The sequence below is a fragment of the Lygodium microphyllum genome, chromosome 4 (genome assembly GCF_053477565.2).
Source record: "Lygodium microphyllum isolate KBCC chromosome 4, Lygodium_microphyllum_v1.1.10, whole genome shotgun sequence".
Lineage (NCBI taxonomy): Eukaryota > Viridiplantae > Streptophyta > Polypodiopsida > Schizaeales > Lygodiaceae > Lygodium > Lygodium microphyllum.
In genome coordinates, this window is record NC_141138.1 from 95,359,813 (window position 1) to 95,387,639 (window position 27,827).

Below are 27,827 nucleotides of genomic sequence, written 5' to 3' on the forward strand. Positions count from 1 at the left end.
CTAACTCTTTGCAGTCCTTCCGTAAATGACCTTTCTTCCCACACTAGTAACACTGGGTCTTCGAATTATTCTTCTTCGAACCCCTCTCTGAAGCTACAAGAGCCTCACTAAAACCTAATGAAAGCCTCCCTTATAACCACAATGATGCCCCATACTCGAGCAGCATGGAGGTCATGTGTGTAAAACTGACAGGAGTCGATGATGTATGCACCCTCAAAGCATTTGCCACTCCATCAAACATTGAAGGGAGTTTGGAGAGTACATGTCTAATAAGATGAGCCTCTGGAAGGGCAAACTGCATTAAGCTGGTCTTAGATTTGGGTTACCCGAAGCAGAACAGATTGGATAGTATCTTTGTCCTCAAACAAAATTTGATGGAGCTGCCCATAAAGAGTAATTGCCCTCATGGTGGAAGGTGCCGCATACAACAACTACAACATCATCCATACTTCAGAAGATGTCCTGCAAGAGGTAACCATCAGTAGGACTTCTTTGGAAATACACCAAAGCAATACCAAGTAAGTACGAGCATCATCCGAATCTCATGTAAACACTGCTTCCTCATGGTTGTCTTCATCGAATTCAATTGGTGCTTGAAAAGGCCACTGAGGACGTTCAACAACTCTACAAACCACATACCATAACTGCTTCTCTGTAAACCAAGCCTTCATCACAACACTCCATGCAGATAATCAGATCCATGTAGCTTGTCATCAATGGATGTGCACGGAGGAGCCATCTATAGAGGATTTAGAATAGGAGAGAAAAGAAGATATTTGGAGAGTAACACATCCAAACCACAAGCACAAACTGCAAAAAATGAGAGTTCACATGCAGTATTCACCAAAATCTAACCCAAACAAGAAGAAATATATTGCAAAATGTCAAAAAATCAGCTAGAGACTACCTAAAACAGCAAAAATGGCTTGAAAATGCAATCTACCAACCAGAAGCAAATGCAAAAACAGCAAAACACAAGCTGAAACTGCCACCCAAGTAGGAGAGAAACTTACACAAGCGGTACGAATGTTGATGTCAACAAAAATGCAATACTTGCCTAATGCATCGACTGAAGTCAGGCATGTTCAAGTCCTGAGCTCACACGAGGAGACACTTTAGCAGTTTGTTGGCCAAAGGCGGGAAATCCATGGTCATGTATGTTCCAACAACATTTTTGACAAGATCATGTATGCTATTGAGAGACATTGAGACAAACATAGAGAGATGCTATAATCTTCTCTATTTTTAGAAGCTAGTACGATTGACATCGACATCGCTCTCCGAGGTACCTTGGTGTATGCTATTGAGAGACATTGAGACAAACATAGAGAGATGCTATAATCTTCTCTATTTTTAGGAGCTAGTACGATTAACATCGACATCGCTCTCCGAGGCACCTTGGTGGTAGCTTGATCACCCACTGCCTAAATATCCATAGTTCTACTTAGTGGTTCTCTATTATGGTTAATGATTCATTCTCATTGTACCATTGAGTTATATGTAATGACCCATGATCTAAGAGAGGGTGTTAGTAGATATGTCAACTCATGTGTGAGTCTATGCATGTAAAGACTTTGAACATTATTTAGGGTAGTTTAGGCATTTGTTACAGTCTTCATTTTGGTCATATTTAGACATTTTTTATGATCTTCATTTAGGATAATTTAAGCATTTTATTGTCTTCATTTGGATCATATTTAGCATTTATATTGACCAACCAACATTAAAATGTTGGCCGACTTGATCATGTTGAGGATATATTTGTCTTATATATTCAAGCTCCTCACTCAACCACTCATCTGTCATCACATGTGTAAAAACTCCATGGAGAGAAAAGCCGGTGCCAATGCCCACGCAACCAATGACTCACTATTGTATGTGATTGTCTTATATTGGATATATGGATTCAATTTCTCAAGCATATATTTAAGTTATCATATATATTGTCCTTCGATGTTCTTTCTTTCCCTTTCTCTTTTGTCTTGTGTTTCAACAATTTTTTATAACATATATTTACACTTTCCACTGTTGCTCCACTTCTAACATGGTATCAAATATGAATATTTAACTCAAATCAAACAATTTGCCAAGATATATCTTGCATGGCTTATAGAACTTGAAAAAAGTTACATTTGTATAATATATCCAAGAAAAAACAATAAATTTGTGAGCTTATGAATTGGAAGACCAATAAAGCCATGTAGGCATTTTATAAAATGATGTGTTTACAAGAAGAAAGTAAAGGAAAGGTATATTGATGTCCTTCAAGATGCCACAAAAGCATATATATAACAAAGAAACATAGTAAGACTTCAATTAATAACCACCTCAAGGTGCCATTGACACAAAATGTAAAACCAATTCTTCAGCTGTACAAGTTACTAAAATACATTTAACCCCTCTATGATGGCTTTGCCACCTTGATAAACTACATGTTCGCTCTTTTTTTCTAATTACTTTCGTCTTGGCTATTTCATCCAATTAACGTCAAGTTGTGCTGATGTTAGTTCATCTATGAACCACATTTTCGTTCCTTCCAAACATTTTAACTTCTTCCTACACTCACAATTGTGAGCAATTCAGACTTTCTTTCTTTCTTTTTATAAAATTCAGTTTCTAATTTCATTCTTCAAGAATAATCAAAAGCCCACAAGTCTACTGCTAAGGCCTTTTGGGGCAGACACATTAAGCAGATGTACTCTTTATGTTAGTCAATGAAGGCCCATACAAAAATAGCAAAAGAAAATAAAAGTCTCCTCAACATGACTAAGGATTTTGTTATGCCACATCTCTAAGACTAATCTACTCCCTAGTTATATTATCATGTTCGCGTACAAATGAAGCAAGTTTACTCTTGTATACATTAATGAAGTGTACACTGCCAATAGTATACTCTGAATACAAATGAAGCAAGTTTACTCTTGTATACATTAATGAAGTGTACACTGCCAATAGTACACTCTGAATGATTTGGAACACAGCAGCAATGTTTCTTTTGATTGACAGCAATAAACCCTTTACTGTTCCATCTTGCGAGAGAGAGAGAGAGAGAGAGATGACACTCAATGAATATGAGCTATTTCTAAGACAACCAGGCAAGCATTCAAGAGTCAAAAAACATGCACATGAATCAAACCAAGTCAGGTCCAATTGGTGTGGGGCATGACAAACATGCTCATCCCGTTAAAGGGAACAGTTCTGGGATTACTTGCAATGGAAGGAATCTTTTTCAACAATAGTACCCGAAAACAAAGTTATGTACCAATGCATTACAATGCAAACTTAATACTGCACTAAACATCATTAACCCCATATAAGAAGAAATAGGATGCTACCGTAAGAATCTAAAACTATACCTCCAACACAATTTGTTCTCAATTATGCAGCATTTGCAATAACAGTAAAAGTGGTTCACAAAAAAGCCACCTCTCCACAGCTGTAGCAATCACCCCTAAACTTGGTTGCCTACTCACTAACCTTGATTTGTGAGGAATAGAGCTGGAATAATGAAATCAAAACCGGTGACCACGGCGGCCACGATTACCACCCCTCCCTCGGCCACCACGGCGGCCACCACCAGATCTACCACCATTACCATTGTCTTTCCTACCACCTTGACCCTTGTGGCGTGAGTCGATATCACCAGATGGTGCTCTCAATTCTTCGGGCAATGGCAATATATGGTCCACACACTTCCGGTAACTGAAGTGATCCATAGAGCCATCTTTCCGAATAACATAAAAACAACGGCTGTAAAAATCTGGATTTATCCGCACCTGAAATGCAGAAATTCCAGCACCTACTTTTTTCTCTGGCTCTTGATAGCCCTGGTTGAGTAGATCCTCCAGCATCATCTGCTCGTACTGAAATAAAATAGGGAAAAAGAAATCAATGCCCACATTATCAGGCCCATCAACAGCCAGTTCTGCTTTTGGTTTCAAATATATTACACATTGAAAGAGCAAAAGAGCAAAAGAACAAGCATATGACAACATCAACCTACGTTAAAACCACCTGTAACCTCTTAAGTACATAGTCCCATCAAATGCAACTCAACTTGTAAAGAACCAGATCCACGTTTGCATGTTATATATAGAGCACCACATAAGAACGTCATCATCTCAAAATATCAATTAAGAACACCCTGAGTCATACATCTAAAGTTTACAGCACATAATGACTTGAACTGATGGCCTCTGCACACCACAAGATAGAGTAAACTGCACAGCCTGAAAAAGAGTGACCCACCAAGAGATTGATTTCCTACTTGACTCTCAGAGTGCAGCAATCTGGATTTACCAATCCTCTTTTAATACATAATCTTGATATCAATGTCAATATTTTAAAAGACCATTGATATCAATGTCAATATTCAAAAATACCACTTGTGGATCCCATTGCACTACAATAAACAGATTGCTAAGCTGATGCCATGCAAGTCAGAAGCTGTATATTATAGTAGTTGTAATTCTAGTTGCTTAAGAAACAGCCTCCAAGCTTTATGAACAATAAGGACACTGGGCAGTCAGACAGTTGTCGTTGCACCAGCAAATCCATTTGAAAGAAAAATCAATCCATAGCACATTGCCTAAAGCTGTGCCACCTAGCAAATCCATCTGAAAGCCAAACTGGTCCATAGCACATTGCCAAAATCTGTGCCACCCAGCGAGCTGTCACCTACAATCAAACAGTTGTTATTGCGCCTCTCACAATCGCCATGAGCCAAAGGGGCTCTGCAAGGACCATAAGTACAATCAAGGCAAGCATCAAGATCTGCATGTGACAAAGGAGGCAACATGGAGTGAACAAGACAATATCTCCGTCTCTCTGTGATGCATATGGCCTAGGCAATAATGCCATAACAATACATGTGGTATCCGGATAACTACAACCATAGAATCTCCCACATGAGAGACATGCACTGGATAATGAGAACCAACTCTAGAACCTCTGGCCAAAACCAAGCAACCACGACAGATCTTCCATGACCTATCTTGAAGAGAAATAGAGTAACCTACATCATGCAACTAACAGATAGACATCAAGCTCTTACTAAGCATAGGAACATATAATACATCATGGAGCACAAGAGAAGTCCCATCAGGCAAAGCTAGATGTGTGTCCCCTGTACCAACAATAGCATAAGTCTGCTCGAGGCCCAAATCAATACATCTGTCAACCTCCCTGTAAGAAGTGAACCATGCTCTATGAGGGGTAACATGACAAGATGCCATAGAGTCCAATAGTCAATTTGAGGCATAGGCCGTATCATTGAGTGAGAAAGTTGTAGGGAAACTAGATGACAGGAGTACATGCTCAACTGCATCATCATGAGTAACAACATGTACCTCACCGCTAGTAACAGCGGTAACACCCGCAGCATCTCGTGTATCTCTGACTCCCTGCTCATGTCAAGTCTATCTTTGTCTCTGCTGCTCTCCGATCCATCTAAAACATTTTCTTTTAACATGTCCAAGCTTCCCACAATGGAAGCATACATCTATAGAAGAAGAAAAAGACAAAGTATCTGAAGCCTCATCAATAGGGCTATCCAAGACATCTGAAAATCTCAAGGAGTATAGGGCTGTCCCAACAGAGGGAACCTGCTTATCAAGACAACCATGCTTAACTGCATCATCATGGATAACAACATGTACCTCACCGCTAATAACGGTGGTAACATCCGCTACATTTCTTGTATCTTTAACTCTCTACTCATGTCAAGTCCATCTCTATCTTTGTTGCTCTCTAATCCATCTGAAACATTTTCTTTTAACATGTCCAAGCTTCCCACAATGGAAGCATACATTTGTTGTAGAAGAAGAAAACGAAGGGCTATCCAAGACATCTGAAGATCTCAAGGAGTATAGGGCTGTCCCAACAGAGGGAACCTGCTTATCAAGACAACCATGCTTGACTGCATCATCATGGATAACAACATGTACCTCACCGCTAATAACGGTGGTAACATCCGCTACATTTCTTGTATCTTTGACTCTCTACTCATGTCAAGTCCGTCTCTATCTTTGTTGCTCTCTAATCCATCTGAAACATTTTCTTTTAACATGTCCAAGCTTCCCACAATGGAAGCATACATTTGTAGAAGAAGAAGAAAACGAAGCATCCGAAGCCTCATCAATAGGGCTATCCAAGACATCTGAAGATCTCAAGGAGTGTAGAGTTGTCCCAACAGAGGGAACCTGCTCATCAAGACAATCGTCTGCAAGTACATTAGTGGTAGAAGCATGCTGCTGCAAGGACTCATCCATCCGTAACGGAAAAGGAAACATAGAGGTATCAAGCAAAGATGCAAAAGCTCCCACATGAACAAATCTCGTAGGTAACTGCATGACATAGCCAACCACAGTAGCATAAAGCAAAAGGCATCTATCATAAGAGCATACTGATTTCAGCCATAAAATCAGCCCATAGCCATACGCATAAGCATAGCTCTGCAGTACATAATGCCATCTGGGAAAAGCCAAGTCAATCCAAGACCGGCAAGAGGCAAAAAATCCTACAAGAGTCAAGCTCCAAGAAAAACCCAAGTATTTATACAACAACATCCAAATAAGTGACTCTGTAAAGTACCTTATAGTAGACAAAGTGCATAGTTGGGTAAGTATCAAGAGCAACTACTCTCTAACTTGTATAGGGAAAAGCAACCCAACTAGCATAGAAACTAGACAACACAGAAGCAACAAAGCCATAACTGCTAAACCCAAGCACTGTCAAGAAGTCCACTAATCAAGGAGTAACCCGCAAAGAACCAAGCATCAATGAGCAATGAAAGCTCAATAACCAACTGCCAAGACAATGAAACAAGCACTGCTCAAACATGTATCTGCATCCAAGTAAATCTAAGATCCATGAGACATCAAGGGCCAAATAGTATCCAATTTGCATAAGTAATAAGCCGACCAAATGCAAACTGCTCTACAAAATTCTCAAATGCAAGTCAATTCAAGCCCAGACATCTGTCATACTGCAGCCGAAACCAAAAGCATCCACATCAAACATTAGTCCCATAACGGAAAGCACGGGACATAAACCTTGTCAAGTGAAATGCTAACTGCAAAGAAAATGACAATGAACCAAGAATTGAGCTCTACTCTTTGCTCAAGAAGCATCCAAGAGCATATACATCAAAGTGGTATCATCCAAATACATCAGCATATCATCCCGAGTAGTCAAGAGCATCCGTAGACCATAGACATAACCAAACTGAAGGTAGAATAACCTGTCAACCAAGGTAGTATAAATCCCAACCAACAACAAAGTGTCCGCATCCAAATCAAGGCTCAATACCTCTCAAATAGCATATCCGAGCATAAACCTTGATGACCAAGCATCAATACATCCAACAAGACACCCGAATGTCAACAAAGAGCATTATGCATAAGCCATCCCTGATAAAACCTTGCTGCCCAAACAATGTACAGCAGTGAATCCCTACATAAATCGAGCTATGAAAGCTCAAACCAAGTCCCAAAGCATCTCAAAACATTGGGCAAACATCCCCGAAGCATTAGGGCATCAAATACCAAGCCTCGGGAGCATCACATAAGCTAAGAGCATAACATTTTCTTGCTGTAAATCAACTCAGATCTGTTGCAAAAAATTCTGTGATCAGAATAATTTGGTAGATCTGACATCGTCATTGTGTCCGGAGCGTATCAAAACCCCAGATTAGACTCTTATCTTGCCTAAGTCGGGTTTCCGATGCCCAAGATATGAGAAAAATTTGGATTTTTTAACCAAATTTTGAAACAAACGCAAAAAAACGTGAGCTACTATTGTGGAGCCTACTGGTTATGTTGAGGATAAGGGGGTAAATGGGGGCATACAAGGAACCTTCGGAGCTAAGCCACAGCTAGGAGGTATAAATCTTCCTCGGCCGACCGCCCATACTGGGCATGAGTTCACTATGGTTTTGGATTAATGCATAATGGCTGGCCGGTCGTCATCAGTTATGGATCGTGATCAACGACTGGGTGGTGGAGCGAGAGGGAGGTGGAGAGGGTAGCGGTGGTGCAGGTGACTGTGCGCGTGTTCACATTGGAGTGGAGAAGGAGAAGAGGAAGATACGGGAGAGAATAGCACACACAATGTAGGTGTTGTCAAGAATGATATGACAGCCTAATTGCACTATCTCATATATATGAGTAAAGAATATGGGCGGTCACTGTATACAGGTAAGCCCAAGGGCCTTTTATCCCAACAGTGAGTGCGCCCGGACGCGTATTATCTTTATTGATTAATGCAAATTTAATTACCTCTTCAAGCGTCTTCGGTGAACTCCTTTTCACTTCCTTTTTACAAGTCTTATCTAGTCCCATTATAAATCCTAGTCTTTTGAAATTCGTTATTCCTTCCAATTTGAGGATTATCTCACGATACTCCTCGAGATATATCAACAAAGGTCTTTCCTTTTGTCTGACAAAATCCCAATCTTCCCAATTTCTTTCCATTTCATTCTCAGAAAGGAATTCTTTTAGAAAGACCGATTCAAATTGAGCCCAAGTTTCAGGTATTTTATTTGCCTCCTTTAAAGTTCTCCACTATTTATACGCCTTTGGTCCCAAGGTTAAATTAGCCTCCAGCACTTGAAGATATGGTGGAGTATTCTTCAATTTGTGTAAATCCTCCCATTTTTGGAGGAAGTTAAAGATAGTGTCTTTGTTTCTATCTTTTTCCTCCCCATGAAACCGAGGGGGTTTCATGTCTTTTAACACTAGGCTATCCCTCAGCTTTTGGTGGGGTTCCCTTGGGTCTCGCATAGCCACATCTACATCTTTCGATGAAGATGGAATATCTAAGGCCTTTGCTTTACCTTTATCCCTTTCGGCCCTTTCTAACAAGAAGGCTAATTGGGATTTTATTTCGATGAGTGCTTGAGTTAGCAACTCCATTTAAACCCCATGTGCTTGCACACGAGCAATTCCGTTACCCCCTCTCTCTCTTTCCCCTCCATCTATACACTGGAATTAAAAAGAAAATGTAAGAAATTTGTAGACAAGGGTGGGGCACTTCCCTGTATTGCATCCGCTTGATTCCTCGGCAAAGGGCGAAGATAAGTACATTGAATTTCAATTTTCAGCACACAGCACGCTAGAAATTCCTGAAATTCCCTGCTGAAATTGCCTAAGGGAGTGTCAACTTGCTGACCGATACGATATCCAAGACTATAGGAAGCTTCTACGGCAAGCCATTTAAAGCCTGGACAAAATCGACTAGCAGTTTCCTACTCTTCTCGCATCCAACACGCATCGAACGGCTCTAATACCAGTGTCGCGGTACTGTATTTTTACAATCGCCCAATCTAGGGAAGCACGAGAACCCATCAATTCACCTCCCAACCATACTAAGGAAGATGCAGGAAGAAGAGCGTGTCCAATCCCACCAGCCGTCAATTTCTCATGAGTTATACTAATTTATAACTCACTTACTTAAGGCCTTGTTTCCACTTACTTCCTAAGCCCCCCGAACCCCGTACAGGCACCCAAATCCCCCTAATGGTCATCTCTCGTGATGTTTCCCCATAAGTTACATTCATTAATGTAACAATGGGTGAGCAATACAATAGAATATAGGATGATGATAACATAAAAATCCCTATTCATCACCACCTTGTCCCATACTATAGCAATAAATATTGCCTAAAATCCATGACGTCTATATACATCAATGAGAGCACCGGATCAGGATGTATAATGATGGCAGCACTGCCAATGATGACAAAGATGGAGTGTGCAGCCAGCAGTCCTCTTCACAGGAGGCAAAGAAGAACACAGCAATCTGATGATGAAGACGGAGATGGAGTGTGCAAACAGCAGTCCTCACAAGAGACAAAGAAGAATGCAGCAATCTGAATGTGTACCTATTGAAAGAATGAATGAATCTACCTGAAAAATGCACAGTGTGAACACATCTAAACCGATTGAAAAAGAAATGCATGCTCTAGAACCATATGACAAACATGTCAAAGCTCTTAATGTCCCCATCTCTGAACTAAAGCAAACAAGCAAAAGATTGGAGTGCATGACAAACATGATCGCTAACATCCCCTCTTAGATCCTAGATGCGGCTGAAGCCTAAAGAAGATGCAAATCCCAGGGTGATAGAAAGAGTGCCAATGCCAATGAAATACGTTGATGTAGGCAGCGATGAAGAAGCTCCTCATGATCTTGGGAACCCCCCTTGAAACACCAAAGGCCGAGAAATCAATAGCCGAATCATCAAGATTGTCCCCCTTTTGAAAGAGATGGGGGTTACAAGGGAACCACCAAAGGAGAGGATGGGAGATGGGAAAAAACCTATGGAATAGATGATGCACAAGTGGAAACGAGTGTAGCAATAAACAACTGCCTCAGACAAACCTACATAAAAGAAGGGGAATGGAGCATGTAGAGCCCGCTCTCCTACCAACTTGTCACTAAAACAGCTCCAAAAGAAGAATCCTCAATAAATACAACCTACTCGATGAAGGCAACCCACATACCAAATCTAGAATGGCCATAAATTGAGAGGAGTGGAAAGCCCCAAGTCAGGAACATATAGGACTTACAAAATGAAGTGTAAGAAATGGTCTAGTAATAACGGCAAAATGCCAATACTACTATGAAGTGAAGCACCATTGTCTATGAGCCAAGGGCTCTCTAAAGACAAGTCAACCACCGAAGAAGGCTCCTAAAACACATGGATATGAAGAAACACGAACTCATAGGTAACAACTAGTGCCTACATGATGTAGTTCCATCAGTCGCTCCTAGACGAAGGTAAGGATACTTCTTCCAAAACTTCTCCTCAAGATGTGTCCCTTGCCCACAATGTAGGCATCAAGGCTTCTTTGAATCTATGTCACAACTTGAAGAATGCTCCTGTGTCTCCTTCTTGAGCTTGGCCTTTGGTTTCTTCTCCTCCTTGTTCCCTCCTCATCATGTAAGCTCATAAAGAGGAAAGATCAAGCTCTTAAATTTAGGCGATCCCACAAGGTTGCACGATTCATCGTTGAGCCCACTCTTAGATCCTCCACAAAAGGAGAAATAGGGTGGGTAACAAACTCCCAAAGATCGAAGATATCAAGAATACATTTCACCTTACAAGACCAAAGTGAATAATTTGATCCATCCAAACGGTCTTCTTTGGGAAGAGAAGGAAGAACAAGCACCTATACTAACGGTGATACCATAGGCATCCTAGGGCCGGAAGGACAAGCCTTGTGGGAGACATGGAGGGACGGGGGAGGAGAGGAATACTCTAATCTATAACCAGTAAAAAGAAGGTTCCCATTTAGAATGGGGCTAGGATCTCCAATCTTCGCAATGATCACGCTAGCTTTTAGAGGAGTGATGAGAGATCTTGTTAAAGTCATCAAAACCATTGAACCAATAATAAGACATCTCCAACACCTATGAACGCCCACAAAAATTATGACAACACCATCGATGATGATAGAGATGGTGACGATGTCGGAGGGGTTTTAGTCAAAAGGTCGTATCCACCGAGGATCAAAGAGATAAGGAATAGAGAATAGGAGATAGAAGAGAAGAAAAAGAATAGGAGATAAACAAGATAAAGACAAAGCTCAATGATTCAAAGCATTATGTATTGGTAAAACCTAAGAAGATAAACAAAATCCTTGTATGGGACTACTCGAAGGCAATCTCCAAGCATTAGATCTCCTAGAGTTCCTTGGTAGACCAAAAACACGCATTAGACACTAGCTTCTTCTCTGCTACTTGGACGGCAAATCTGATGGTTCCATTGGCTCCGAAAAGGAAGTAAACCGTAAGATGCCTGATCAAAATTCTCCGAGGTTGCTCTTTCTTCTTCTTTCTGTCCGAAGTATTATTTACTGTCTAAAAATTGCAATCGCACGCCATACAAATTCAAGAGCCCTTCTTTTTGCATGAGATTTTTCAAAATTGGCTGAAAAGCCACTTGCTTTCTACATATCACTCTATTCTACAAGTTTACTACATCTTTTTAGGATATTTACAAGAAATAATATCAAAAATATCAAAAATAGACTAAAAGAGTCCAAAAATCCTGTATTTTTGAACCATCCATACTATGGACACTAACACTAATGACTAATAAGGCATTGACTCTCTAGATTAATGAGAAAGCCGAATGATAATGTACTTTAGGATTGTTCACACTATGTCCGTTTCGTAGCACAACTTCCACCCCTACTGAACCTGCACATACTTCGGTATGTGCCACCAATTTACCACATGAATAAGAAAGCTGAATGATGATGTACTTCAGGCTTGTTCACACTGTGTCCGCGTCACAGCACAACATCCACCCTTGTTGAGCCTACACACCCTCCGATATGTACCATCAATTTACCATCCGAATAAGAAAGCCAAATAATGATGTATATAAAAAGGCATTCCCCGCAATCATAGATCAAAATGATTAGCATTTGCATAACTCTAAACACCATACCAAGCATCCACTCCAGGGTCATCAAGCCTTGGGTATACATCATATACTAGAGACTGTTGAATCTCCATATACAAGCTATCAATGCATCCATCAACACATACATAGCAATATACCTACTCTTTCAGATTCCAAAGCATCTGCTTATACTGACAATTGTGTATCACATCAACTGTAAATTGACCATCACTTGCATCCAACACATGCTGACCATCACCGAAAACACTAAAGCAAACCATAACTTGAAGCATCTTTGAATTGTCTATCAAGGCCTCTGACAAAGCATCCGAAACATTCTCCATTTGTGGAGCATCACATCTAACATCCTCTAAAGGCATATCCTCAAGCTCATGAACTGTCTCAGAAACGATAACTGTGTCCTGCAAATCATGTGCATCCAGTAAGTCACCAATCGTCACTTTTACATTAGGACACGCGACATAGAGCTCCCTCGAAGAATTATTTGCAACCCTCATACGCCAACTATGATCGGTGTCCACACGCCATGTACCATTCTCATACAATCCACGCTCAATGACGTTAATCTTGGACCTGTGGTCATGCAATGCAATACAAGGTTTTTCACGCTCCCCTATTTTCACTACTGTTTCACTAGTAGCCCTTGCTTAGTGATTTCTTATGTAATGACTTCGAGAAATAAATCTTGGAGTCTCTTCCTCATATTGTTGCATCTGTGTTACTCCACCGTGCATATTGCTACAAATTGGACTAATGGTTTGTCTGAGCCTTGGGACCGGTTCCATATTCAATGGACACTGAAGAATAGAATACCAGTGGTTTGCCATTGCGTGCTTAGCGACTAGAGATGGTGCAAGACAATGAGCCTGGCCAAGTCAGAAGATGCACGTATGACAATGATCACAGAATAAGAGTCACCGTAACTGAGCCACGTTACACTTTTTGACGTTGTTGCAATGATAAAAGTTGCTCAGAACAACTTAAGGAATGCAAGGGTCACCATCTCTAAAATTTAAAAAGTTACTATTTTTTTATCTCGAAATCTGTTCGTGTCATTGTCTTCGTTTTTGCATGAGGATTAATTCTCTAGTCTGTGTCGAGGTCAAATTTTGCACTGATCATGGAGAATTTTAGACCAAAAGGTTTAAACGAAAAAATTGTTATGTATATGCCATGTGTTAGAATTTGGGCACAAATTCCCAAAAGAGAGAGAGAGAGCATTTAAAAAAAACGTAATAGGCAAGAGAGGCAAATCTGAGCGTGAAGTTTTCAGGGACCGAGGGCAGATTGCTACAAATACAATAGCTATGGAAAGTACTTCGTCATCTCTGACTCATGTATGGAGGTAGAGCTTGCTCCCTCTAGTCAACTCTCTCTCTATTCTCAGAGGAAATGCTCTGCATGATGGATTGATTTAATCGAATGTACAGTTCTGTGTTTTCTTTGCACTTCTGCTGAGGCAAGAGCCTCACTGTCTAGGTTCAAGAGCAGTTGATTGCTTTTCCAATGCAAGAACTAAAGAAAGTGATGACTACACCACACGGGAACAAGGTTTTCAGCTTTGATTTAGTAATGTTTGTGGGACTGTTTTGCTGCTGGAATGATGCCAGGGTTAAAGGATTTGTAGTCCAACTGATATGGAGAAGATCTGAAATGGAACAAGACTGACAACAAGTCAAGAAACAAGTGAAAAACAGTAAATACAAAGTCCTGCAGATTGCAATTCTACACTTGAATTATTGAGTTATGGTCACATAAAGTGTTTTCCTACTTGGGATGTTGTTATGGATATGTTGTACTGTCCTTATGCAACTAAAATTTACTCAAAAAAAATGAAAGCCAATTGTTCATAGGTTTTGTACTTGGAACATTTCTTCTTCTTTTTTTCTAACCTTCCATCTTTTAATTGACAAAGAAATACCGAGAGGGACGCTAGCCTTTGGGGCCGATTTGGTGTTGAGCGAGGTAGTGAGGTCTCTATTTGTGTATGTATGTAAAAAGACCAGGTATTAATCGAAGGGACTATCGCTTTATGTGAGTAATAAACCGATTTCAAGAATAGCATAGTAATTTTTTTGCAAATGAGGATAATAGCATGATAGAGCATCTTACTCCCATACAAGATTTGCATAAGCAACTGCTTGATGTTGATGAGGTCATTCACAGGATGATAAAGCAACCCCTTATCTTTGTGGAGTTGAAAGGCCTTTTGTTGCAAGAGAAACAGACTCGAAAGAATGTTGCATTGTATTTAAGTGATGTGGCTATGCTTTCCAAGTTCAAAGGAAAAGGAAAAGCCAAGTAAAATGCAAAAATGGAGCAAAAGGTTGATGTTGAACAGCTATCAAACAAGTCCAAGACACACAAAAGTCTAAAAAAAGAGAAAATGTCATTATTATAAGAAGCCCGACCACTATATTGATAAATGCAAAAAGAGATTTGCCAAAGAGAAGGACTCCGGTTTGGCTAATAAGGAGACATCACCCAACAAATCTAATGATGATGATGCTTCAACCAACTTTGTGGAGGAAGACTATGCATTTCTCACATGCAGTTATGCTTCTTTAATGGTTGATTCAACATTTAATGCTGCTAAAAAAATATAAACATGGTATTTTGACAGCAGGATATCAAAACATGTCACTTCCAAGAAGTGTCTGTTTACCTCTTTGCATTCGGTCCATGGTCGAAAACGTATTACATATGCAAACAACAATAATTATGAAGAATGCGGCATTGGGACAGTCACTAATACCGCTAGAGATGGTTTTGCTTTATGCTTCTAGATGTCTTGCTTGTGCTTGGTATTACAAAGAACATATTGTCTATCTCTGTCTTTAATAAGCATGGCTTTCAAGTCATCTTTAAGGATGACAAATGCATTATCAAAGATAGAGAGATGGATTATACACTCATGTTGTCTGGCACCTTGTATAAGGGTCTATTTTGTTGGGTACCTATGACAAACAGTCTCATGATGCTCTAACAATCACTACTCTTTTGCCCACTATGCAAAATCCAGAGCTATGACATGCCCACTATGGATATGTCAGTTTTGGGAGTTTGATGGGCCCTTCAAAAGTATCATATGATAGATGAATCGCCTTCAAAGGAGAATCCACCTCCTAATCCATGTGAGAGACGTATTTTGGGCAAGATGCACAGGTTTGCCTTCAAAAAAAATAGTGCAGTGCATGCTGTCCAAAAAATGCAACTTATTCACTCTAATGTTTATGGTCTCATGAGGACACGTGTACTTGGGGGTCATCTTTACTTTGTTACATTATTGATGACTACTCTTGGTATACATGGATGTATGGGCTGAAGGCAATTTTTGATATATTCATGCATTTTAAACATCTTGTTTGCAAAGCTTGAGGCTGAAATAGGCTTAAAAGTGCAAACACTTCGCACAGATAGAGGGGGGAAGTACATGTATTGTGCTTTTGAAACATACATGGCATCACACATCAAGCCACGGTTAGAATGCCCCCTCAACAAAATGGTATTGCTAAAAGGAAAAATCGAACTCTTATGGAGATGACTCATTGTATGCTGGGGATGCCTCATCAATTTTGGCTAGAAGTCCTTCAATGTGCAAATCCTGTGTTGAATTGTGCATCCACTAAGGCATTGAAAACGATCACATCATTCGAAGCTTGGCATGGCAAGAAACCCAAAGTTAACTGCTTTCGAGTGTTTGATTGCATAGCCTATGCATGTGCTCAAAAAGAGCTTCATGGGAAGCCTCAGGCCAAAACTGCAAAATGCATATTTATTGGATACAATTTAGAGCATTCGCAAGGGCTATCGCTTGTATGACCCATGCATAAGAATATTTTTGTCAGTAGATGTCATATTTGCTGAAAATGTTGATGCTATTCAGCATGAAAGAGCTATTGTAAGTTCAGCCAAAATAGTCCCAAGATGGCTATTACAAACTCTCTAGGAAAGTAAAATGGATGCTTCTTTATCTCAACACATTAGAAGGGCTGCTAGACATGCAACACATGATGCAAGGGGGGCACATTTGGCCGATTTTTTGAAAGTAGACGATTGTGATGAGCATATATTGATGAGCTCACTATTGGATGATGACAAGCCGACTTCCTTGGACAAAGCTCACAAAGATATATATTGGATGCAAGCCAGGCAAGATAAGTTAGACTCTATTGCTACTAACTCTATATAGGATCTTGTGGATTTATCACCTGGCAAAAAGGCCATTGGTACAAAATGGGTTTTTGAACTCAAACGCAAGGCTGCTTGTACTATTGACAGGTACAAAGCACAATTGGTAGCAAAAGGCTATGCGCAGAAGGCCGTAGATTATGAGAAAACTTTTGCTTCTATATGTTGAGCTAAAACACGCTTTTCAGCTAATTAGCATTCTTAAAACTGCCCCAAAACATGCTTAATTAATAAAAAACCCTAAAAAGGGGAGTGGTCTGAGAGAGTTTCAGTTGTCCCCCAAAAACCCTAATTCTTTGGTGCACCCTTCAACATCTATAAATAGACAAGCAGCCCCCATTCAGCCTCATTCTGTCTGTGCAGGTTTCACACCCTTGAGTGCAGATTTCAACCATCAGTCCACACACACGTGGCTGTCCAACCCCAGAGATTGCTGCCACACCTGCTGCTGCATTTGCTCCTCCAATGTGTAGACGACAGCTGGCAGCCCATCTCCATCATCAAGTGATAGCTTTCACTATCAAGTGATAGCTTCTCCACACCAGGCAACAGCTACCAACCCTCTTTTTGTTATCTATCTAGCTTGCATTTGGTGCTCCAGGTCCTCCTGAGACCTACGTTTGCTCCATCCTCTCCATGCTACACTCCAACTGGTGGTCACAAACTTAGGATCCGTCTTTGTTGGATGTCACTCTCCAACACACTGCTCTGCCCTTGAGTATTTGTACACTCTTACATTCATTTGCAATATTCATTCACTTCAGAGTTATGTTCTTCTTTCCCTTCTTTTGTTTGTGTTTGAATTTTGAGTTTTGCATTTTGTGTTTAGGGTTTGAGTTTTGCTTTCTGTGTCTGTGTCTCTCTCTTTGTGTTTCTATCATGATTGTACAATCTATATTTCCTCAATGCAAACCCTAGCAGTTTTTTTCACACTATATCCCATATGAATACGATGAGATGTGTGATTACTATGGCCTCAAATTATGGCTGGAAAGTACATCAGTTAGACATTAGATAGCATTCTTGAATGGGGATTTCCATAAGAATGTTTGTGTATCACAACCTCTAGGGTTTGTGGTTAAGGGGAAAAAACACATGGTATGTAAGCTGTGTAAAGCTCTTTATGGTCTCAAACAATCTCCTTTGTCCAACTACTCCCACTCTAGACATTGGAAATGAAGGGGAAACTTACTAATTATCATTACTTCTGTAGATGACATGCTACTCACTTGACCTACAGAGGATAAAATTGCAATTTTAAGGCTAAATTAAAACATGCATTTGCTATGTCAAATATGGGCTGTCTACACTATTATTTGGAGTTTTAGTTCACCCAAAATCAACATCGTATCATGACGTCATTGTCATAGTATGTGGATAAGCTATCACATAGGTTTAATATGCAAGATTGCAACTTATGTGCACTCCTATGGAGCCAGGTTTAAAGCTATCTATGCATGATGGTGAAGAGATGTTTGATGTTGCAATGTATAACCAAGTTGTTGGCTATCTTATTTTATCTTTGCAACACTCACCCTAAAATTCAATACATAGTATCTCAAGTGAGCAAGTATATGCATAGCCCATGGACCATACATTAACAACCTATTAAGCAAATCTTCAAATATATGTAAGGTACTTTATCACATGCACTATTATTTCCCGGGGGGGAAGACTTACACTTACAAGCTTACTATGATTCTGATTGGGCTCGCGATGCTCACACTAGACAGTCTACTAGCGGACATTGTTTCTTTCTAGGTCATTCATGCATTTCATGACTAAGCAAGAAACAACCTATAGTGGTTACCTCGTCTTGTGAGGCTAAGTACAAGGCAGCCTTCACGGCAACCGTTAATGTGTATGGTTGCATAGATTGTTGATTGATCTGCATTTACCATTAGAGGGTTCCACACCCATTCTTTCTAACAGTCAAACTGCTATTGCAATGGCATGAAATCCTATGTTTCATACTCGCATGAAACACATTGAGGTGCATTACCATTATGTCAGAGAGATGTTATATAGGAGAGACCAACTTGATGTATGTACCCACATAGAAAAATATGGAAAAAAATTTCTCTAAGACCACACGAGAAGTTTGAGAATTTTCGAAAGTCCTAAAACTTATTACCCTTTGGTGCTTGATCATCCTTGTACTTCATCATATTGGGACTACAAGGGGATGTTGAGTTTATCAATTCTAAGCAATACCCATCTAATTCATGTGGTGTGGACGCTCAAGTAAATGGCACTTTTATGTGTGTGTGTGTGTGTACCTAGTGTCTTCACATTTAAAAATAGTGACACTAGGGACTAGAGATAGTCAGCTTAACTCTAGTCAACGATGGAGAGCTAGTTAGGTCAACCCCCTAACTTAGGTTGTACCTTCACTCTATCATTGACAGTTCAGCAAGTACACTCTACTCTTTTGCTTCAACTCACTCACTATCACTACCTCGTTTCTCTCTCCTCCATAGCTGATTCTAATTGCTCGCACATAGGAGTATCCCTCTCTCAAACATATCAACGGGTAAATCTATTAAAAATATAGATGTTCCAAAAAATGTTAATAATGTAATATCCCAAAAAAGAATACTTTCAAATCTTGTCATCCTTATGTTTTGTGTATAGGTAGGCACATGTAATTACATTACTCAATAAGGCTCAATAAAAACAAGGCTTGAAGCACAAAGACTCATATTAAAGGAGAGTCACAAGTTTGAAGTCACAAAAGTCAAACAAGTATCTAGTCGACACAAGTGGTGATGGATACCAACCAAAACACAAACAACAACAATGAAGATGCACCATAGCACAATGGCAACCAATGTCAGGCACATTGATACAAGGCAATGGGACCAAGAGCTCATTTTGCACAAATAGCAAACGTATCAATCCAACGACATGAATAAATTCCAAAGTTAGCTAGTCAAACATGTTGCACAACAAGTCACAATGACAACAAGACAATGCATCACATGATAGCAAGACAGGTAGCCTATACCTCAACATGTAGCACACCTCGCACACCACCAACCAACATCCTGAGAAGGCAACACAGTTGATACATGCCACTAGTCACCTCACAAGCAATGAAAATGCAAGTCATGTGCAAGCATAAAAGTGCCTCAACTCACATGCAACAAGCAAAAGACACAAGTTAAGCTCCACAAAACTAAAACTTGATACCATCCTAGAAGGAGCAAATGAAGAGGAAATGAGAAAACACAAAGCACAACACTATATCAATGAGCAATGAGAAAGAAAAACATAACTCAATAGTGAAACATGAATGGGCAATAGAATCCGTAAATAGAAGCATGAGAAGAGTAATACAATACCACCATGGTAGTAGCCCGCAGTGTGAGCGGCAGTGCCTCCAATCTCCCTCTCTAAAAATGATGCAATATGATACAAGAGTGAAGGAGAAATGAAGCAAATATATAAATAGGCGACAATGGAACAAGGCTCAAGAGGATCAATGAGATGAGACCCAAGAGGATCAATCTAAGAAGTGAAAAAAAAGCTGCCCATCACCTAAATGTGGTGCCCAATTGTCAGAAGTGGTGCAGCAATGGAAGCGTAAAGAATATGCTGAAATAAATGCTGAAACACAAGACAGAAGAAAGAATGAACACAGTAGACAGATGAGAACTCAGATGTATGCTCGGGAAATGGAATCCATATCGAACACGAGACAGCAGCATACAACGGTGAGTCACTGGCTACGTGGGCTCCTCAGCACCGGCTCCTCTCTCCGAGAAGGATCTCCAATGATGGCTGAAGTACTAAAGACTGTGGAGGAGGAGCCCTATAAATAGCCACAAAAGTGGGGAGCATAAAATGCAGGTCGGCCAGCATTTAATGCTGGTCGGCCAGCAATAAATGCTAAAAATACATCATAAATGGCCACAAAAATGTGCCATAAAATACTGCATAAAATGCCCAACCTCTGCACACAGACTCACACCATGAGCTGACTAATATCTGCTAACACCCTCTCTCAGATCATGTGTGATCTGATACAATAAAAGAGTACACTGATGGAGAATCATAAACTACACAACAAAGAAACACCAAAAGGACCATGGATGTCCAAGCGGTGAGTGGCCAGCCCACCACCAAGATGCCTCGGAGAGTATCTGATGTCGATGCCGATCATACCAACAACACCTGAAAATAGAGAAGACTCATAACAGCTCTCTGTGTAATGTCACCTATGTCACACAGGACATACAAAGCCAATCTGCCAAACATGTCTCTGAACATGTGACCATGGATTCCCCGCCTTTGGCCAAACCACCAAAGTGTCCCCTCATGTGAGCTCCAGACGAAAGCCTCTCGCTCTCTGTCAAGAAGAACAACTCATCATGAACCCAGAAATCAACTCCAGTCTCTAGGATTTCACTGCCAGATACCGTTGATGCGTCAGGGACATCCCTCTCTGGATCCTATGCATCTATATCAAAATATAGATGAGGCACTGCAGCCCCACCAACACCCGCTCACACTCCCTCTCTGGCATAAGAGAGTCGTGAGGGATGACCTCATCACCACCACTAGAAAGCAGCCGAGGAAGGAGCAACCAAGCCCTTCCCGCGATCCGAAGAAGAGGATCCCTTCCGCGCCTTGGACTTCTCCTTGGTCGGAGGATCGGAGTCAGAGTCTGATGAAGGAGAGGACTCATCGGTAGAGTCAGCATCCCGCTTCGTCTTCTGCTCCTTCTTCCTGGAAGCCGCTAACTTCTTGCAGTCCTTCCGCAAATGTTCCTTCTTGCCACAGTGGTAACACTGGGCCTTCGACTTCTTCTTCCCGTCACCCCTCTCTAAAGCTACATAAGCCTCACCTCCATAATGTGCCGGAAGCCGCCCCTGTAATCTCAAGGATGCCTCATGCTCAAGAAGCATCGAGGTCATATATGTAAAACTGATAGGAGTCGATGATGTCTGTGCCCACAAAGCAGTGGCCACTCCATCAAACTCCGGGGGGAGCTTGTAGAGGACCGTCCCGACAAGATGCACCTCGGGAAGAGCAGATTACATGTGCCGAAGCTGGTCCTGTACCTGCATAACACGAAGAAGAAAAGACTGAATAGTATCTTTCGGCTCAAACTTCATCTGCTGGAGCTGGCCATAAAGTGTGACGGCCCGCATGGTGGAAGGTGCCTCATACATCTGCTGCAACTTCTGCCATACTTCAGGAGATGTCCTACAGGAGGTAACCGCCGGTAAGACCACTTTAGAAATACACCGAAGCAACGCCGAGTAAGCACGGGCATCGTCCGAGTCCCATGTGAGCACCGCTTCCTCATGGTTGTCCTCATCAAAGTCTTCAGGAAGAGGAAAAGGACGGAGAGGTCGAGCAAGAGATCCACAGACAATGTACCATAGCCGCTTCTGCACAAACCAAGCTTTCATGACAGCACTCCATGTGAGATAATCAGGTCCATGTAACTTATCTTCACTTGAGGTGCACGGAGGGGCCATCTGGAGGAGGTAGAAAAGAGAAGTAGAAGAAAAGAAGGTCGTTTGGAGAGTGAGCACAGCCAAAATGCAACCAAAAACACCAAAAATAGTGAGTTCACATGCAATATAACCCAAAGGCTGACCAAAATAAGCCAAAAACTGCTGCACAAAGTGAAAAAAATCAGGTTAAAACTGCCAAAAACAGCAAAAACGGCCTGAATAATCAGAAAAACAGGCAAAAATAATGCTGTAAACAGCAAAACGCAGGCTGCAAACTGAATAAACAGAGGCTAAAGACTGTTGCCAGCAATTTGATGAAGGAAACACAGGCAGCAAAGAGTGGAACAACAGTAAACGCAAATCTGTCCAGAAAAACGCAAAACGCAAATGCTGAAACACTGTCGCCAGCAGCAAATCAACAGTCGCCAGCAGGAAGGACAGCTGGCTGATCAGCAAGAAGGGTGTAAATCCTGAAATCAGCAAGAAAACACAGCAAAAATAGGTTGCAGCCTGAAATCTGATACCATGTCAGAAGTGGTGCAGCAATGGAAGCGTAAAGAATATGCTGAAATAAATGCTGAAACACAAGACAGAAGAAAGAATGAACACAGTAGACAGATGAGAACTCAGATGTATGCTCGGGAAATGGAATCCATATCGAACACGAGACAGCAGCATACAACGGTGAGTCACTGGCTGCGTGGGCTCCTCAGCACCGGCTCCTCTCTCCGAGAAGGATCTCCAATGATGGCTGAAGTACTAAAGACTGTGGAGGAGGAGCCCTATAAATAGCCACAAAAGTGGAAAGCATAAAATGCAGGTCAGCCAGCATTTAATGCTGGTCGGCCAGCAATAAATGCTAAAAATACATCATAAATGGCCACAAAAATGTGCCATAAAATACTGCATAAAATGCCCAACCTCTGCACACAGACTCACACCATGAGCTGACTAATATCTGCTAACACCCTCTCTCAGATCATGTGTGATCTGATACAATAAAAGAGTACACTGATGGAGAATCATAAACTACACAACAAAGAAACACCAAAAGGACCATGGATGTCCAAGCGGTGAGTGGCCAGCCCACCACCAAGATGCCTCGGAGAGTATCTGATGTCGATGCCGATCATACCAACAACACCTGAAAATAGAGAAGACTCATAACAGCTCTCTGTGTAATGTCACCTATGTCACACAGGACATACAAAGCCAATCTGCCAAACATGTCTCTGAACATGTGACCATGGATTCCCCGCCTTTGGCCAAACCACCAAAGTGTCCCCTCATGTGAGCTCCAGACGAAAGCCTCTCGCTCTCTGTCAAGAAGAACAACTCATCATGAACCCAGAAATCAACTCCAGTCTCTAGGATTTCACTGCCAGATACCGTCGATGCGTCAGGGACATCCCTCTCTGGATCCTATGCATCTATATCAAAATATAGATGAGGCACTGCAGCCCCACCAACACCCGCTCACACTCCCTCTCTGGCATAAGAGAGTCGTGAGGGATGACCTCATCACCACCACTAGAAAGCAGCCGAGGAAGGAGCAACCAAGCCCTTCCCGCGATCCGAAGAAGAGGATCCCTTCCGCGCCTTGGACTTCTCCTTGGTCGGAGGATCGGAGTCAGAGTCTGATGAAGGAGAGGACTCATCGGTAGAGTCAGCATCCCGCTTCGTCTTCTGCTCCTTCTTCCTGGAAGCCGCTAACTTCTTGCAGTCCTTCCGCAAATGTTCCTTCTTGCCACAGTGGTAACACTGGGCCTTCGACTTCTTCTTCCCGTCACCCCTCTCTAAAGCTACATAAGCCTCACCTCCATAATGTGCCGGAAGCCGCCCCTGTAATCTCAAGGATGCCTCATGCTCAAGAAGCATCGAGGTCATATATGTAAAACTGACAGGAGTCGATGATGTCTGTGCCCGCAAAGCAGTGGCCACTCCATCAAACTCCGGGGGGAGCTTGTAGAGGACCGTCCCGACAAGATGCACCTCGGGAAGAGCAGATTACATGTGCCGAAGCTGGTCCTGTACCTGCATAACACGAAGAAGAAAAGACTGAATAGTATCTTTCGGCTCAAACTTCATCTGCTGGAGCTGGCCATAAAGTGTGACGGCCCGCATGGTGGAAGGTGCCTCATACATCTGCTGCAACTTCTGCCATACTTCAGGAGATGTCCTACAGGAGGTAACCGCCGGTAAGACCACTTTAGAAATACACCGAAGCAACGCCGAGTAAGCACGGGCATCGTCCGAGTCCCATGTGAGCACCGCTTCCTCATGGTTGTCCTCATCAAAGTCTTCAGGAAGAGGAAAAGGACGGAGAGGTCGAGCAAGAGATCCACAGACGATGTACCATAGCCGCTTCTGCACAAACCAAGCTTTCATGACAGCACTCCATGTGAGATAATCAGGTCCATGTAACTTATCTTCACTTGAGGTGCACGGAGGGGCCATCTGGAGGAGGTAGAAAAGAGAAGTAGAAGAAAAGAAGGTCGTTTGGAGAGTGAGCACAGCCAAAATGCAACCAAAAACACCAAAAATAGTGAGTTCACATGCAATATAACCCAAAGGCTGACCAAAATAAGCCAAAAACTGCTGCACAAAGTGAAAAAAATCAGGTTAAAACTGCCAAAAACAGCAAAAACGGCCTGAATAATCAGAAAAACAGGCAAAAATAATGCTGTAAACAGCAAAACGCAAGCTGCAAACTGAATAAACAGGGGCTAAAGACTGTTGCCAGCAATTTGATGAAGGAAACACAGGCAGCAAAGAGTGGAACAACAGTAAACGCAAATCTGTCCAGAAAAACGCAAAACGCAAATGCTGAAACACTGTCGCCAGCAGCAAATCAACAGTCGCCAGCAGGAAGGACAGCTGGCTGATCAGCAAGAAGGGTGTAAATCCTGAAATCAGCAAGAAAACACAGCAAAAATAGGTTGCAGCCTGAAATCTGATACCATGTCAGAAGTGGTGCAGCAATGGAAGCGTAAAGAATATGCTGAAATAAATGCTGAAACACAAGACAGAAGAAAGAATGAACACAGTAGACAGATGAGAACTCAGATGTATGCTCGGGAAATGGAATCCATATCGAACACGAGACAGCAGCATACAACGGTGAGTCACTGGCTGCGTGGGCTCCTCAGCACCGGCTCCTCTCTCCGAGAAGGATCTCCAATGATGGCTGAAGTACTAAAGACTGTGGAGGAGGAGCCCTATAAATAGCCACAAAAGTGGAAAGCATAAAATGCAGGTCAGCCAGCATTTAATGCTGATCGGCCAGCAATAAATGCTAAAAATACATCATAAATGGCCACAAAAATGTGCCATAAAATACTGCATAAAATGCCCAGCCTCTGCACACAGACTCACACCATGAGCTGACTAATATCTGCTAACACCAATATGCCCAATAACAACACTACCTAACCCAAGATATGGCCACCATTAATAAAAACAAGAAAATGCATGCTTATTTGGTCCACCTTGGCTTCACAAGCAACCCAACTAAAAGCACCTTTGGCATATATAAATGCATGAGAAGTTGCTAATCTTGATTCTTTATCGTCATGCTCATTAATGGATCTTGCGAGCTGAAATCACAACATTTAACATTGAATTACAAAAAGCTTTTGACATCAAACATCTCGATCATTTACATTATTGTTGAGTATTCAGTTTGCACAAGTTGAAAAGGGCATTCCAAGGCAACAAACCAAGTACATTAAACAACTTTTGCAACATCTTCACATGGGAGATCGAAAACCAATCTCTAATCCAATAGAAACAGGTTTCAAATGCAATCTCTAATGCAATAGAAACACGCTTCAAATTCTCTCTCGGAATGTACAAGAACCATGTGGTGTCCCTCTATTTTACAAGCAATGAGATTACTATATATACACTAAACAATACCAAATCTACAATATGCGATGTCAAAATGAGCATTTTATGCACTTCCCTCCCACAATGCATTGGCAAGCAGTCAAACATGTGTTTCAATATCTCAAACACACTCAACACATCAAGACATTTCTATCCTCGAAGTCTCATCCACATTGGCATGCTCTACAAATAGTGATTGGGTTGGATGTTATGATACCAAAGTGGCAATAGTTTCATTCTTGGGGACTTGCAAATTTCATAGCTAAGCAAGAAGCAAAAATCAATAGCCACTTGGAGTTGTGAGGCTGAATAAAGGTAGCATTTACAACTACCTTGGAATGGAAGCAATTTTTGGGAAAGTTAATGTGACCACCTAATTCATGCATGTTTGTTGCTCTCGACAAGTCAGATGGGTAAACCAGCACGGAAACATCATTTAGCATGGTGTAATAGGTTACCTAGAGTATTAAACTTCCCATCATTAGCACGATCTAAAGCAAGAAGGCTCCAAGCTTGCCATCCACTTTTACACTCCAGCATTCAAAGATGGAGGTCTTGTCGTCTCCTGCAGCTATCCCATTCGAAACAAAGCTCAACAACCAACCCATGCGCTGTAAGAGCACTAAACTTCCACAAGAACCATCCCAGTGTTGAGCAGAGCCAACCATGCAGCATGCCACAGTCCCTGGCTCAAATGGATAATATTTGTAGAAAACCCCAAAGCATCCATGTATGGCACATTAATATGCAAATCCGCGAGGTTAATAACATCTTCTGCAGTTGCAGCTAGACTGTTGAGAACATGTACTTATTAGCTACAGTGTTGAGCACATGTACTTCTTTGTAAAAGTCTTCGGAGCAATATCATTAGCCACACCTTTTTCCGCAAAAAGGAAAAAGACGTCTTCTGCCAGAACAAACTTAGACAATAGACGAAAATCAAATACAGTAGTGCTAAGGAGCTACTCCAAATACCTTGTTCAAGTTGAAATTGAGAGGCCAGGCCCGAAGGAGCTCGTAGAAATAATTAAACATGTCCTTCGAGGAAGTGAACAACCTAGGGCCGAGCTTGGCCTCCTTCTTCTCGGCTACAGCACCGTCCCCCGTCTTCTCGTCACCTTCCTGCGCAGGGGCCACGACCTCGTCTGCCGCATCAGCTTCTTTCTCATCCTCTTGATTTGCTGGAGCAGGTGCGCTGTCTTGTTCTACTGCATTAGCTGAGTGATCACCTCCTTTCTCGTGCTTCTCTTCTTTAGCAGGGCCCTGACCTTTGTCTGCATCTAGTTTCGCCGCTTGACCATTCTGTTCTGCAGTGTCTTTCTGCCTATGGCCTTCCGTTGCTCCCTCTGTGGCGATCACGGGATTACCATCCTCGCAGACCGGACGCTGTTTCTTTGCGGCCTGGCCACCGTCGCCATTCGCCGCTGCTGCGTCATCTCCGTCGACTTCCCGGGGTCTTTTGGCACTCTCGTCAGGAAGGACCTCCGTGTCAGCCATTAGAGTCTGTGGTGACGATGCGGTGGAAGGAGTAAACTTGAACCCTTCGTAAAACCTAAAAGTTGTGAACAAATTCTCATTTTCATTTTCATCATCTATTTTCTATCTATTATCACATGAGAGGCTCTTTAGGGATGCCACGTGGCAAGCGTTAAGCACCCTTCCTTAAACCTTGTTACTTTCGCTCTAAAACCTTCTTACATTATTTTCTTTCGGTCCTAGTCTTAAGAGAAGGACCATAGTTTTCATGTTCAAGGTTCAGAAAATATGAAAAAAAAGTCTCGAGCAAGGTTTGAAATTCTAGAAATGAGAGACATGATAACTTCATGTGCTTACTTACTTTTTCATGTA

At 41.6% G+C, this 27,827-nt stretch overlaps 1 protein-coding gene across 1 annotated transcript; it reads right to left on the reverse strand.

Moving 5' to 3' along the window:
- Positions 1-3,332: 3,332 nt before the first annotated feature.
- Positions 3,333-27,543, reverse strand: LOC148037348 (DCL-like protein). Its single transcript, XM_087676253.1, has 2 exons — positions 26,955-27,543; positions 3,333-3,863 (listed from the first exon to the last, which is right to left on the reverse strand). The coding sequence occupies exons 1-2, from the start codon at positions 27,474-27,476 to the stop codon at positions 3,513-3,515; spliced, it is 873 nt and encodes a 290-aa protein (XP_087532379.1). The 5' UTR covers positions 27,477-27,543; the 3' UTR covers positions 3,333-3,512.
- Positions 27,544-27,827: the final 284 nt, after the last annotated feature.

Excerpts from the sequence above, each read along its gene's own strand:
- LOC148037348 (XM_087676253.1), bottom strand. The coding sequence starts at position 27,476 with ATGGCTGACACGGAGGTCCTTCCTGACGAGAGTGCCAAAAGACCCCGG. Across the intron at positions 3,864-26,954 it reads TCAATTTCAACTTGAACAAG|TACGAGCAGATGATGCTGGA; the intron begins GTATTTGGAGTA and ends ATTTTATTTCAG.